Below are 13,881 nucleotides of genomic sequence, written 5' to 3'. Positions count from 1 at the left end.
AAAGACCTGGAATGCCAATGGTAAAAGATCCAGGGGCTTGTTGGCGTGCAGGGGTGCACACATTGGTGTGGTGAATCATGGATGCAGTGAATCCCTCCTGGCATGATTCATTCTAGTCTTGGTGAGTGGTAAACTGAAACTCTGGGGGCTGTGAAGAGTAGAGATGAAATATTGGCTTCCTGAAGATCAACTGGAACTCCACCATCACCTTCACTTGGGCTGAAAGCCTGTTCTGATATTGATAATTGACCCAAATTCTTGTCCTTTCTCCAAAACCAAATCCCACTTAGGCTCAGAGATGCTTTCTCATTTTTCTGGTATACAGCAATAATAGTTGAGTCACAGTCACTGGTATTCAAAGTAACAGATGGCTTCTGTGTTCTTGTGTCTCATAAAATGTAGCACAACTGGGCATCTGAGGAAATTGTTATTTAAACAAAACCTTCAAGGCTTTCATAACAGAACAAATTATACGTTTGTTCTTTTTTTGTAAGCTTCATTCCTCTGTGTGTATTTTGTGCCTATTTTTCCCCCCTGAGAAACATATGCTGGCATGTTTGACTTTAATTCTGTGGTTTAGCTTCAGAGAAGAAATAGATTGACAGATTTCTGACTATACCAGAACTGCAGAAGCACTGGATCCAGAGCATGTAAGACAATTGCTTTATCTTTGCATCTTATTTTTCTTGAACTAATAAAGGTGAGTAAGTCTGAACACAAGTATCAGCAAGATACTACAGGAGGGGTATATGCAAGATTGGCAGAAGTTTTAATAGTGTTCATTTTCCATTTGAAGAAGTGGGCAAGGTGTAACACTAAGGACTAGTGTTACAGATGTAGTCGTGTGGCTTTTTCACTCTGTTTTGGAATTTAAACTAGTACTGATGTTTATGAATTTAAACAGATGCTGATATTTCTGCTAAATATTCCACTGCTAAATATAAGTTTGTACTACCTCTTCCAGATGACTGTGCTGTTCTGGTTTTGCTGCTCTGTCAACTGCATTTATGTGACCCTGGTGGTGAGTAAAAACTTGATTACTTAGAAACATTTGTTAGCAGTGAACATAATTGTATTGTGGCTTTTGAGAGCCTGCTGTTACTCGAACTGCCTGAAGGAAGCAAGGCATGGTATTTCTTTGTCACTGGCAGAGTGTCTTTGAAATCATGGCTCTGTTTCTAGAATCATGGAAAATGCTGGAGCTATCAACAGGCACACTCACTTCCTGGAATGCAATTCATAGGTGGTTTGTTTTTTTTAAAGCATTATAGAAAGAAGAGAGAACTCAGTGTATTTTGAAAGCTTAGGAGGAAAAGCAGTGGGAACCATGGTGGAAGCTGGAGGGAGGGAGATGCACTGGATTGAAGCTGAGACCCAGAGAAAGCTTGGGTGGCCGGGTAAAGAAAACATGTAGCAGGAATTTGGGACACTGGAATGGAGCTGCAGCAAAGGGGGGTGGTGAAGTCGCCTCTTCACCTGGTCAAACAAGGCTGTGGGTGTGAAGGAAGCAGAGGTGGAAATGCAAAGTAGAAGGACTGGAGTCCTGGGAAACAATCTGCTTACAGCAGAAGTAGAGTAGTAGGAGAGAAAAGAGCTTAGCAAGGGAAAACAGTTTCCTCTCTGGTTTGGAATGAGGAAAGCAGACAAAGCATGCAGTACAGCAGAGAATGGGGAAAGGCGCAATGGCCTTCCAAGGAAGGAAAGCAGAAGGACAACTTAGGTGGCCTTCAGTGCAGGAGACTGTGCCACACACCCCCCCCCCCCCCCCCCAGCACGCTGTTATTGGTACCTTTGGGGGGAGGGTAGAGTGATGTAGACTTACATGGTGCAATTACTTCAGCATATCAGTGGTATGAATGCTGTGTAACCAACGAGCTTTGTTTAGGTTTAAATTACAACATTTACTGAAGGCTATTTGTATCCATTTTGGGTTTAATATGTTCAGATTTCCTTGTATTTGCAGTTTTAATAGGAACTCTCCTGCTTGAATGATGACAGTCTCCTTTTTATCCCTTTGTTAATATAGAATGCCCACTCAATTCCCTTGAAAACCCTGGCACACAGGGCTTTTGCAATCTCTCCAGGAGAACACCAGCCTGGAGCTACTTTACAGCACAAAAATGAGGAGGGAAACAAGTTCCATTGTGCTGTAGGCACCCCAGCTGTGAGATAGCACCTTGGCAACCAGATAGAAATAGTTGAAGTTTGCAGCAAATCCTGATGAAAATTTGGTAGTAACAGCGCATTAGCCAAAATATTGAGAGCAAGATCATTATTTGTCACTACTGTTTAAATGCAAAACCAAACAAAGTAGTTGATCAGGTCCATTCCCTTTTACTGAAAACATTTATGACTGTCAAATCTGTTATTACAAATGCTAAGGAAGAATATTGGGTTGACTGATGTATGATAAATTGTCAGTTTTGTTTAAAGACTGATTTAGGCCACAGTGAAGGCTTTGAGAATAAATCAGATGTCAAATTCTTTGATTGTCAGTTTAGTCATCTATCACAAAATAATTGCTTATTAGAAACATTAATTTCATTTTTTCAATGATTTTAGACTGTTATCTTTGTTCCAGCTCCATACTATGGCTATATGGCAAAATACAGCTCATCCATGTGCCCTTTTTCAGTGAGGTAAAGCTGTTCAAATACATTGACATTCCACAGGGAACAATAAAAAAAACCCTGAAAATGCAAACCGAGTCCAACTGAAGAGATGGGATCAGTCTACCACTTTCAGATAAGGCACTGTTGTTTTCTCAGTCTGCAGCATGAAAGGAGGTTGGTGTAAAGATGTGGAGGATTACACTCACTTCGTGCAGGCACTGCTCTGCACGGACATGCTGAACTACAATTTGTCATCCCTGAGTCTGTCACTCCTCCTGTGAGTAAATTTGGTTTGCAAATTTCTCCCCTTAGGAAGATGTGTCTACCATGCGAGTTGTGAAACACTGGTTCTTCCCCCCTTTGAAAGCCCAGTGATCTGTGAGGCAGGTTTAAGGAGGGTAGCATCTTTTATAACAACAAATCATATGGTCAGAAGAAAAGAAAGGTACACAAGTTCTCTGTAAGTCATGGATGGTATAGTCTTGGACAAGGGCAGCGTTTAAAACCAAAGTAATTGAATTACATAGAAAAGACTGATCTTAGTTTCAGATTCTGAGGTGATAATAGTATTATTGTCGGACTGCTGTGTTCCCTTCTTGAACTAGTGCAACTAGAGAGAAACCTCTTCTGTTTAACTTTTTACTTTATAAAAGCCAGTAGCAATTGTATTTTCAGGAGGTGGGAGTGTTTCTTCCCCTTTTTTATTTTTTAATATATTTAATATATTTTTATTCTTCCTGATTTTTGCCTTCTATAGGTGACTGCCAGAGAAAGTCACCCTTTCCAGTTAACAGCTGAAAAATTAGAAGCTGCTTTACAGAGAGCTAAAAAGCAGGTATCAGTAGCACTGATTTCTGATTTTCATGTTTTCCTGGTTGCTTTGTAAGCAGTGTATGTTCTCAGCATTGGAGCATTGGTATAGTTTCATCTCTGCAGATTTTTGGTCTTCTGATGTGGGTCCAACTGCGGCAACAGGAGCTGAATTGATTTTAGAATCTGGGCACTGTAACAAAATGCAGAGAAACTCCCTGACTCAATTTAATGAAGAACAGATCTTCAATTGTGTTTCAAGATCCAAGTTTCTTTGTAGATTTTAATGGAATTCAAAGTGTTGTAAAGAAGCAGCTGTTCTGACCGTGAGGAGAGAGAAGAAATTACAAATGTGATTTTTCCAGAGTTTAGGAAACTTTACTACTTCAAAATACTTCATGTTCAGTGATTTTATCCTGATTGTGGCTGCACAAATGTGAGTATTATGGCTTGTCACATATAACCTTTTTCACATTCCACTCTGTCTTTGGAACTGCTTTTTTCCCCATGTAAATATTTGGTGTTGTGAGTGTCCACAAAACAGTATACACCAGTATTTCAGGCTAAAATGTTTCCTATTCTTATTGTCTTGATATTCATAATCTACTCCCTTAATAGAAAATGATAAATGCACTTACACTTAAGTGTGCTCTTCCTTGAGCAGATCCAACAGAGGGGGCACAGGCTGAAGAGTAAAACATTTTACCAAAGTTGTGGTAATGTTTCAGAACAGGTATTGAGGTAGACTTCTTGTGTTGTCTTCCAGGATAGAAAATGAGGTTTAACAAGAGGTAAAGCATACAGTTATAAGGAAGGTCACATATAAAAAAGCAGGTATTTTGGATACAGACAAATGTGTGTATGACATTTTTTATAGATATGTTGAAGCCGTCCTAGTTAGCTAATTGCTTGATCAGCATGGTGCCTATACTTAGACACCATCTGTATGTCTGTGTCATCTGTCTGTGCCTTTGCCAGCCCACATGAGCCCAAGCATTCAGATACTTCTCACTTTGATCCTAACAGAGGGAGGCAGCTAGCATCCCTGCTGTGTTGCACTGTCTGTGAGGACATGGGCTGGATGGACAAGGTGCTGGATCACAGACCAGATTAGCTCTTCAGAGATCTGCATGTGTTTGTCAGCCTTCTAGGGCTGAAACTGTTCTCATAAATAATGCTATAACTATCTGCTTTGTGGTATCATAAATAGCTGGAGGAACTAGACAAGAACAGCAACTGAGAAACTGCTGTCCCACAGTAGCTGCTGTTCTATGAAAAGTAATGCCTTGCTCAACATCTTCTGCTTAACACACGTCAAATGTCAAATACACCAAATACGCTGTTGTGCAAGGAGTATTTGTGGAACAGCTTTCTGTGCTTAGTAGTTGCATCTTATCTTGTTTTCAAGTAATTTATTCCTGTAGCTGAAATCAAAGGCAATGCACTGACAGTTCATTTCCTGCAAAGCTCTTGCTTACAGAAGCCATTAATGCTCTAACAAACTGCACATGGCAGGGAAAGCAAACACCAAGGCTTCTTCATCATTGAACCTGATGTCCTGGTCTTCCCTGGGAACTGATGCTTGCAAATAATGTCCTTTGCAGGAGGCTCAGGTGGAGTGATAATTTGCGGTGGGTCAGGTTTTCTAAAACTGCAGGAACAAGAAGTAATGATGCACTTTCAGGTTTATCCCAAGCATGAAGCAATAAGGCAGCTCCTCATGTTGATGTGTTCAAAGTTTTGAAGGTTCTTGCTGTAGCCATTGCACTGTTGACTGCATACAATAAAAATGTATTTGCTGCATATAGCTTATATCAATGTACAGTCAGGATTTTTTTTTAGCAAATAAAGCTGTGAATCAACTGGCTGTCTTCCATAGCTGTCCTGGACCTGTGCAGTGTGTTCTCAGGCAGTTCCTTAAGGACAGAGGTTAGCAACACTAAAAATGTTTCCATTGAACTGTTTTATTTTCCCGTAGCAGGTAGAAAAAACCCCAATTCTATTTTCTTTGCTTTGATAGATGATTCGTCAGATAATGTGATTTTTCCCACCAACAAAAAGTAGCTGAAAGAAGCACAGAAAATTCTTGCGAATGGGCTTGCACCTGTGCTTAAAGGTTCAGGAGGACTCTATGTGTGGGCAGACTTCAGGAAAGTATGTAAGAAGTTTGAAAAGGGGTGAGAATGTAAAACTCACAAGTGTAAAAATTACTTGTGCCTGTTGTTACTGTCATGGTTTAAACCAAAACTGGGCCAGTTACACACTTACTGAGTCCTGGGAAATCCTTTCAGTGGATTTATGGACTTACTTCACTGCTAGTAAAAAAATATTTTCTTCTTTTAGTTCTTAAAATTACAGACATTTGAAGATGAACTTGAATTATGGCAGAAGCTCCTTGATAAAAAACTCCTGATGAGTCCTGGAAAAGCTTTTTATTGTTATGAACCTGGCACATGTTTTAAGAAACATGAAATAGTAAGTTCAAACCTAATTATTTTCTCTCAGCTTGTGAGGGACATTCTTAGAGTCAGCACGAACTGGGAAATATGAGACTGGCCCAGAGCATAGGTTGCAAAGCACTTATGTTGGATTATGTTAAACCTCTAAAGCCTTCAGAGTTTAATGTTAAACTGTAATTTTGCTCTATCAGAAGTAAGGCATCAGATTTCATGTGAAAGGATTTTTACTCTTTCAAATTGTGCCTTATAACCTGTGGGAATTCTCCACCGTCTCTCATTTTTATGTGGCTCTTGTTAGATATGAAAAATGTATTCATCTCTTCTGCTGTAAAATACTTAACCTTGAATGAGTGCTGGCAAAGTGGGTGTTTGTGAAGCATACAGAAAAATGTGGACTGAAAGGGTCATATACTACAGCTTCTTGCTCAAGGAAGGGCCAGTTTCTAAGTCAGAGAGCAGGTGGTGTGTGCCCTTGTTCAGCCAACTTTTGAGACTCTTTAAAGCTGGAGATTACCCAGCCTCCCTGAGGAACCCATTTCAGTGTTCCATCACTCTCATGGTGAATTTTTTTTCCATATGCCCTGTCAGTATTTCCTTGTGTATTTCCTTCTACAGGGATTCAGAGACTTGAGCAAATGTTGCATTTATGCTGCTGAACCAGTCACAAACAGGTTACCTGCTACTGCAGATGCTTTATGCAGTCCAGAAAAAAAGATTCTTTAGCCAAACCTTCAACCACACCAGGAAAAGATGTCTCCCAGCTAAAAACTATGATTGTTATTAAATTCATATATGCATCTGGTGTCCTCAACATAGAAAGGACATGGTACTGTTAGAACAAGTCCAGAGGAGGGCCACAAGGATGATCAGGGGACTGGAGCACCTCCCATATGAAGACAGGCTGAGAAAGTTGGGGCTGTTCAGCCTGGAGAAGGCTGCGTGGAGACCTCATAGCAGCCTTCCAGTACCTGAAGGGGGCCTACAGGGATGCTGGGGAGGGACTCTTCATTAGAGACTGTAGTGATAGGATAAGGGGTAACGGGTTGAAACTTAAACAGCAGAGGTTTAGACTGGATATAAGGAAGAAATTCTTTACTATTAGGGTGGTGAGGCACTGGAATGGGTTGCCCAGGGAGGTAGTGAATGCTCCATCCCTGGCAGCGTTCAAGACCAGGTTGGATGAAGCCTTGGGTGATATGGTTTAGTGTGAGGTGTCCCTGCCCATGGCAGGGGGGTTGGAACTAGATGATCTTGAGGTCCTTTCCAATCCTAACTATTCTATGATTCTATGATTTAATGACGTCACGTAATTTAGCAGGCTTATGTTTACTACAGGTGTGTATAACTTCAGTATTTTTGTCTGTAACCTTGCATAACACTATTAATTATGTGTGCTAATTAATTATTAACAGTGATTATTAATGCTGTGATCGGGCATTAATAATTTTGCGAGTCAACTTTGCAAAACTGAATTTTAAGGAAAATGGACCTCCTGGATATGGCAAAATTCACCCATGAAGCACAGCACTTGGTTTTACTCCATTTTCAAGTGTGCTACATGTTAGTAGAATCAGTGAGTCTTGATACATACTTGCACAGCTGTTGAATGATGAAATTTTGAAACACTGGTGTAATAGTTGTGCATGTTTCTGTTATGGGCTGTGCATTTTAATCAGAATACTGAAGGACTGAATCAGGTGATAGCAAAATTTTGCTAAACTTTTGTTGAGACAAAATGTTATCGTATGTTCACAAGATCTCTCTGATCTCAAACAAGACTTTACATCTCAAACACCTGTCTGTATCTGCATGCTAAGTGAGTACTTTCCGCCCTGAGCCTTCTCTATTCCAGGCTAAACAGTCCTGGCTCTTATTTCAGATGTTCTCATACCAAATTAAACAAGTATAAACCCTGAGAGGCTCCTTTAGATCTTTTCTCTTGCAGCTGTTTACCTATTTCTCAAGCCTCATTGACAAGACGAAGGCCCACATCAATTTGAAAGAAGACATCTGGTTCCCTTGTTGCATGCCTTCATTATCTTGAGAGTCCTTGTAGCAGTATCCATGACTCTCTATACACAACAAAATACTTTTTAATAGACCTGAAAAGGGAGCAAAAGGGACCTAATTCAGCTGCACCAATTTCAGGATTTATCTTTATACATGTCACTGATGTTGGTTTGTTAATCACCATCCCTAACAACTTTGGGGTTTCAGAATGTGTTGGCCAAATGCAGCTGAAGACAGTCTCACTGTGCTTGGTGGCCTCAGAAAACCCTGACGCACATGACTATGTCAAACACTTCAAACAACTCCATGTGCTTCCTTAGATATACCAATGTGAGTTACCCTGTACCATACAGTACCTGTAATAACTCTGCTGGAGGAAGTATCAGTTGGTGTGTATCACCCTGCAGCAAATGAAACAAATGGTTGAGTGCAGACCTCCTTCCTTAGGCAAGCAACAGAACTGAAGCAGATTCACCTTGTTTTACATTGCCTACATTATTTGATAGTTTTGTTTTTACAGTGTGGTTCTTTATGCATTTTTTGTTGCCTTTGAAATCAGATCAGAATACATCCTTCTTAAAGTTAGTGCTGCTGGTGATACAAGATGCAGCGAGGGATGACATTTTTGCTTTCATTTCATTGTGGCAGTGCTCACAGTTCTTTGCTTTTTCCTACTAAAATTCCAGGTTTTCTATCCTGTACCTGAGATCTGCTCTTTGCTACTGTAAGTAGAATATTTATGCAACAGACTATTTTTCATGAGAATAAGACATTATCTTGCTCCAAACTCTTTTCTCTTGCTCAGGCTTTCAAACTACTAAGGCAAGCCTGCAGTCAGCATGTCCTGCTGTGTGACTTAGAGGGTGCCGAGACCTATGCATCAGCAGGTCGTTCTGTGTTGGTTTTAGTGCAGAAAACTTTAACACTGCTATTTAATATGTGGCATTTTGCCTGTTCTGCTGCTTAAATATTTTCATGGGTATTACTCAGACTGTCAATATATAAAATTAGTCGTTACTTAGCATCTTTTTTTTTGTTTGAATTACCTGGGGCTATGTTTCCTGTCATCATTATTTGCAAAGACTGAAAAAACCCCAATTCAAAATAAATTTTAAGAGACCAAGCTAATACACACAGTCACAGTAACAATGTAAAACTCCAATCAGGGTCAGCGCTGGCTTGCTCAGGAAACAAGATCTTTAAATGTGCAACCAGCTTTCCAATAAATGTATCCCCTTAGATAAGCAAAGCTCAGCAGGAAGCTGTAGATCCCCTTAAAAGGTGACTGTTTAACAGAGCACTGCCTTGAGGATGATAGAATTTAGTCTGATAAATCTACAAAGATCACTCCTGTCCAGTGTAACAGACAACTGTTAACTGCATCCCTGACCAAGCTCAGTGTTTATCTGAAGCTAGTCTTAAATAATTCAAGAGGTAAACAAGAACTGCAGTCACAGTTAACTAAAATAAGTATATAAAGTGCTGGATAATGAAGAGTTTGTCCTTAACTCCCTTTTCTGGAAAATAAGTTAGAAAATAAAAATTCTTAAGGCAGCTTTCAGAATTTTGCCCACCATAGATAACACGAGAGGTGTGGTTTTGCCCCAGAACGAGCAATCATGTCTGAAGAACAGAGCACACAAATGACACATGAAATGGAAAGAAAACTTCTACTTTAAAAATCTGATATAATTTAAAATAAATAAATACCATAATCCATACAGTAAAATGAACATTTTATAATTCTTTTAAACTTCCTGTATGGGGTTCACAGACCTGCGAATACACCCAAAGTAACTCGTGTCTGAAGTATTCCTTAAAAAATTATAAATTATTTGCAACAGTTTCTTTAATGGAGATTGCAGGAGTAGGTCCCACATGAGTCCATATATAGCCCTTCTCTGGTCTTGTGGGAACAGTGGGGAAGGGAGACGATCGAGATTTGAAATATTCTGAAGGTGCATGACAAACAAATTCTAAATATTCCATTTTCCTTGGGAGGTCTTCTTCTGGTCCTACGGAAAAAGAAATAATCTTCAAAGACAATATTTTAAGGCATAAAATGGAAAATGCAGGGATTACTTACTTAAAAATACAGCAGCCAACATCCCTTGGAGAATGTGCCGTTTCAACCAATGACTTCTCTGGGAAAGTAGCCTCAAATACTAGGCAAAAAGAAACCTCTACCTTTATTTTTGCTGGTCTGCTCTTTTTGGGTTTTTCTCCCCCCCCACATTTGAAGCAGTCAGTTATTTGAGTGAAGTACTTTAGTTAATATTTTTTAAACAGACACTATTTGTGGCCTGCCTGTCAAAAGGACCTTTCTGAATTATTATTCATTTCATTATCAACAACAGAACACTCTCTATGGCAGTGCTTGCACTCTTACGTATTTTAAGCAATCAAGATGGAGATCAGCTGATTCAGGTCATTTTTAAAGAAACAGCTTAGACTGGTACATCAGGTTTATACTGTGATAACTTTGATCCTGTCTATGGAGTCATAATTTGATCTTGCAAGACTATAACTGCTTGTGAGCAAACACCCAGGTAATCACACTCACTGCAGCAGCGCTCATTGTTTTATGCACATAAGAAAGATAAAAAAGGTTATTGAAGTAAATGAGATGCTTACAGCATTAGGGTCTAAAATGTAAATCTTGACAATCTAAAAAGTTCATTTAAAGCATTAGTCTAGGCACATATAAGTAGTTGTATAAAATGAAGGCTTAGAGATTACCTATGATATAGGATGCTGGGTCAAAACAGTCTTTGGGGCTGGCTTGTGTAGGAATGAGCCAGGTGAGCGCAGCACTCTTTTCACAGTATTGGTCCTGAATAAACCCACGGATCTGAGCGTAGTATGTTTTTCCATCCTGCTCATCAACCACTGAAACAACATCTCCAATTTGGTAGTACACACCCTAGAAGACACACAAGCAATAATGAAATCAAACAATCTGATTTTAGAAGCTTCACTTTGCAATTATGATTCATCTCTTAAGTACCACTATCTTAAATTATCTCAAATTACTCCAGTCTTGACAGACAGCCTTGATTCAGCCACATGCAAAAGAACAGTGGCTGAGTAGTGTCTACACCTAAGCAGTCATCAACACTGTGTGCAGTCACCCCATGCCTGGGAGCATGCAGAGTAGACAGTTTCATTCTGTAAGCAGGAGGACGCAACGCCACCTTCCAGAACAAGTAACTGAGGTAATTTCCCTGTGTGTGCTGGGAAAGCAGCCGTCTGTGTATGAAGTTTACTCACTTGAATCTAAAGGAAACCCAAAACACACATCCACCTCCTTCTATGGTGCTCTGTGATGTGTGAGGCTGTTCAGCAAAGGCAACTCACTTCATGTTATGATGGCTTTGCACAGCACACTGCAGGGACTGCACAATGCAGAGCAAGATCAGAGTTTGCCAAGAATCAGCCAGGAAGGTTTTAAGATAGCATGAATACAAAACCCCCAAACAACCTCCCTGACAACACAGCAAAGTACCACAACAGAAATGTTTCGCATAAACAGACTGGGTTAAATAAAACTTCTGATGTAATTTTTTGGAATTTCTGATAAACAACCCTCCTCTCCCCCCAGATACACAAGAAAAAGCAATAACTCTTTTGTGAACTAGTCAACAGCAGAGATTCATCTGGGATGCCACACATGCAGCATCAGATATACAGCCCAGTGTACCACTTCTCGCTGTGCAGTCTCCTACTGGCTATCCTAACCTCTCCTTTGGAGGAAAAGGCAATTCAAACAGTTGGTTTGTACTACCAGGAGACAAAGGCACTTTTCAGGACTCTGAAACACTAAGACCTTGTTGTGCTGGTGAAGATGCTCTCAAGGATGAATGTGTGGAGGTCTGCTTCTGCTTTCACTGCAGTAGTCAACTCACCTTACTGCGAGGGTGTTGGAGGCTGCTTGCACTCAGCTCTGGAACAGGAGCCAGTTTAGACATTAGTGCAGCATAACCCAACCCCTCTACAAGCAACATTCTCTGAGATTAAGGAAGGAAACATCACACAAATTCAAATAACCAGCTACAGTCACTTCTGCTTGACCTCTACACAAAAGCAGAAGAAGTTTAAAAACCCTGACTGCAATCATCACTAACAAAAACAGATCCATCTCTTTCCTGAAAGAAAAGGGGACAATGAATGACAACTATGTAAATTACTGTAGTAAACTACCCTGCAAGACACCTAATAATGTAAGGCGGAGCAAAATCCTCCACAACTGCTAGGCAAGGAAGCACAGGAAAGCACCCCCAGTGCTTTCCTTATCAGCAGTAATTCCTGAAATTGGAAATAGGAACAGCAAGGTCTTTTTTGATAACAAATTTCACAAACCATACCTTGTAAAAGATGGATTCTGCTGTAATTATAGTGGATACAGATTCAGGAGCCTTGATGGGCTGAAAAAAGAATGTAGAAATGGAAAATCGTGAGCACTACATGAGCAAACAAAACATGTAACTGCAGACTGAGTTTTTCCCTTTTAGCCCACATGCCGATACATTACCTTCTGGTAGCAAAGACAAAGAACCAGGTGCAAACATTTCAAACGCTTGCACTTTAAAACTGAAAATAAAGCCAACATTTCCACTCTGGGGATTTCAAGCGGCGCAGTGAGGACCAAATCCCCTTACTTGTTTCTAGTTACACCAAACTCCTTCCCTCAGGAAACCAGCACGAAGGGCTGGATGCCGTGCGGACCGGTGCACCACAGCCCAGCGTGCCCGTCCTACCCAGGAATAAGCCGCCCACGGCCGCGATTATAACCACGTCCCGCCCAGGACTCCGGTGAGCAGCTTCCTCTGCGCTCCAAGGCAGCGGGAGGTGATCCCGGCTTCCCCTCAGGGGCCCGACAGGGCTCGGGGCCTGCCCGCACCGCCCCTGGGGCCACAGCCTCCCGACCCGGCCGCAGCGACCCTGGCAGTGCCTTACGTTCTTCAGTTTGAAGATGTGCCTCCGGCCCTTGCCCTTCGTGGAAACCTTCTTCTCAGCGGCGGGCGCCGACTTGTACTTGGTGTTCCTGAGCCGCGCGGACCGCCGGTGGATCTCCTGCTTGCTCTTGGGGGGAAAATGCCGAATAAGCACAAGGGAGGGCGCTGCCCCGGGCGCGGGTACGGCCGTGCCGCCCCTGCCCTCGCCGCCGGGACCCAGGCACCAAGAGGGGAACTCGGTCCGGGCGCTCTCACCTGCTTCCCTGCGCCGCCGCCGCCGCCGTTGCTGTGCTGCGCGGCGGACGAAGTGGTGGCGAAGGCGACGGGCCCGGGCGGCGCAGAGCGGGCCGTGCAGTTGTTGCACAGGATCTCGCCCTGGCCACCCTTCTTCCACATGGAGGAGGACGTGCTGCGGCACACGCTGCAGGTGGGCTTCAGACCCAGCGGCATCCTGCGGCCGGCGGCGGGGCCCGCGGCCCCTGCTAGCGAGACGGCGGCGATGCGGCTCCAACACCGGCCCCGGCCCCTTCCCTTCCCGCCGGCGGCGGATGTGGCTGCGGCGCGGCGGGAGGAGCGGGCTGGCTGGCTTGCGGCCCTGCCCTCTGCTGGCTGCGGGGCGTCCGCCGCCGGCGGCTGAAGCTTCAGTGCAGTCCCTTGGCCTCACCTCGACCCTGCTCCCTCCGTGCCGAGCCCCGCGGGGCACCGCCGGCTGCCGGACCCGCCGCGCTTGGGCCCTGGCAGAGGCTGCCTGCGGCGCGGCCTATCCCTGCAGGCGGGCTCGGGGCCTCGGCTTGCCGGGGCGGCTTCAGGGGCAGAGCGGAGCGCCATGGGGGCCGTGTCTCGGCAGCGTGAAGGCTGTGTCTGTCAGAAGTGGCAGACGGCAAGCGCTGGCTTCAGTCCCCAAGAGGAGGCGTTCCTGTCCCAAGCAGGGCACATCTCTTGCCTCAGCAGAAGCCGTGACGAAGAGCAGTCCCGGTAGCGGCAGGCAAGGGGGCCAGTCAATGGGTGTAGCAAAACACAGAGGCTGCCGCTGGT

General features: G+C 43.0%; 1 protein-coding gene across 1 annotated transcript; it reads right to left on the bottom strand.

Moving 5' to 3' along the window:
• Positions 1–9,559: 9,559 nt before the first annotated feature.
• On the bottom strand, positions 9,560–13,633 carry GATAD1 (GATA zinc finger domain containing 1). Its single transcript, XM_005152932.3, has 5 exons — positions 13,102–13,633; positions 12,848–12,973; positions 12,256–12,315; positions 10,631–10,814; positions 9,560–9,906 (listed from the first exon to the last, which is right to left on the bottom strand). The coding sequence occupies exons 1-5, from the start codon at positions 13,294–13,296 to the stop codon at positions 9,716–9,718; spliced, it is 756 nt and encodes a 251-aa protein (XP_005152989.1). The 5' UTR covers positions 13,297–13,633; the 3' UTR covers positions 9,560–9,715.
• Positions 13,634–13,881: the final 248 nt, after the last annotated feature.

The sequence above is a fragment of the Melopsittacus undulatus genome, chromosome 1, assembly GCF_012275295.1.
Source record: "Melopsittacus undulatus isolate bMelUnd1 chromosome 1, bMelUnd1.mat.Z, whole genome shotgun sequence".
Classification (NCBI taxonomy): domain Eukaryota; kingdom Metazoa; phylum Chordata; class Aves; order Psittaciformes; family Psittaculidae; genus Melopsittacus; species Melopsittacus undulatus.
The sequence above is the reverse complement of the archived record's forward strand: the minus strand, read 5'-3'. Positions and strand labels throughout refer to the sequence as shown.

Excerpts from the sequence above, each read along its gene's own strand:
- GATAD1 (XM_005152932.3), bottom strand. The coding sequence starts at position 13,296 with ATGCCGCTGGGTCTGAAGCCCACCTGCAGCGTGTGCCGCAGCACGTCC. Across the intron at positions 12,974-13,101 it reads GCGGCGGCGCAGGGAAGCAG|AGCAAGCAGGAGATCCACCG; the intron begins GTGAGAGCGCCC and ends TTTCCCCCCAAG. Across the intron at positions 10,815-12,255 it reads CAGAATCCATCTTTTACAAG|GGTGTGTACTACCAAATTGG; the intron begins GTATGGTTTGTG and ends TGTGTCTTCTAG.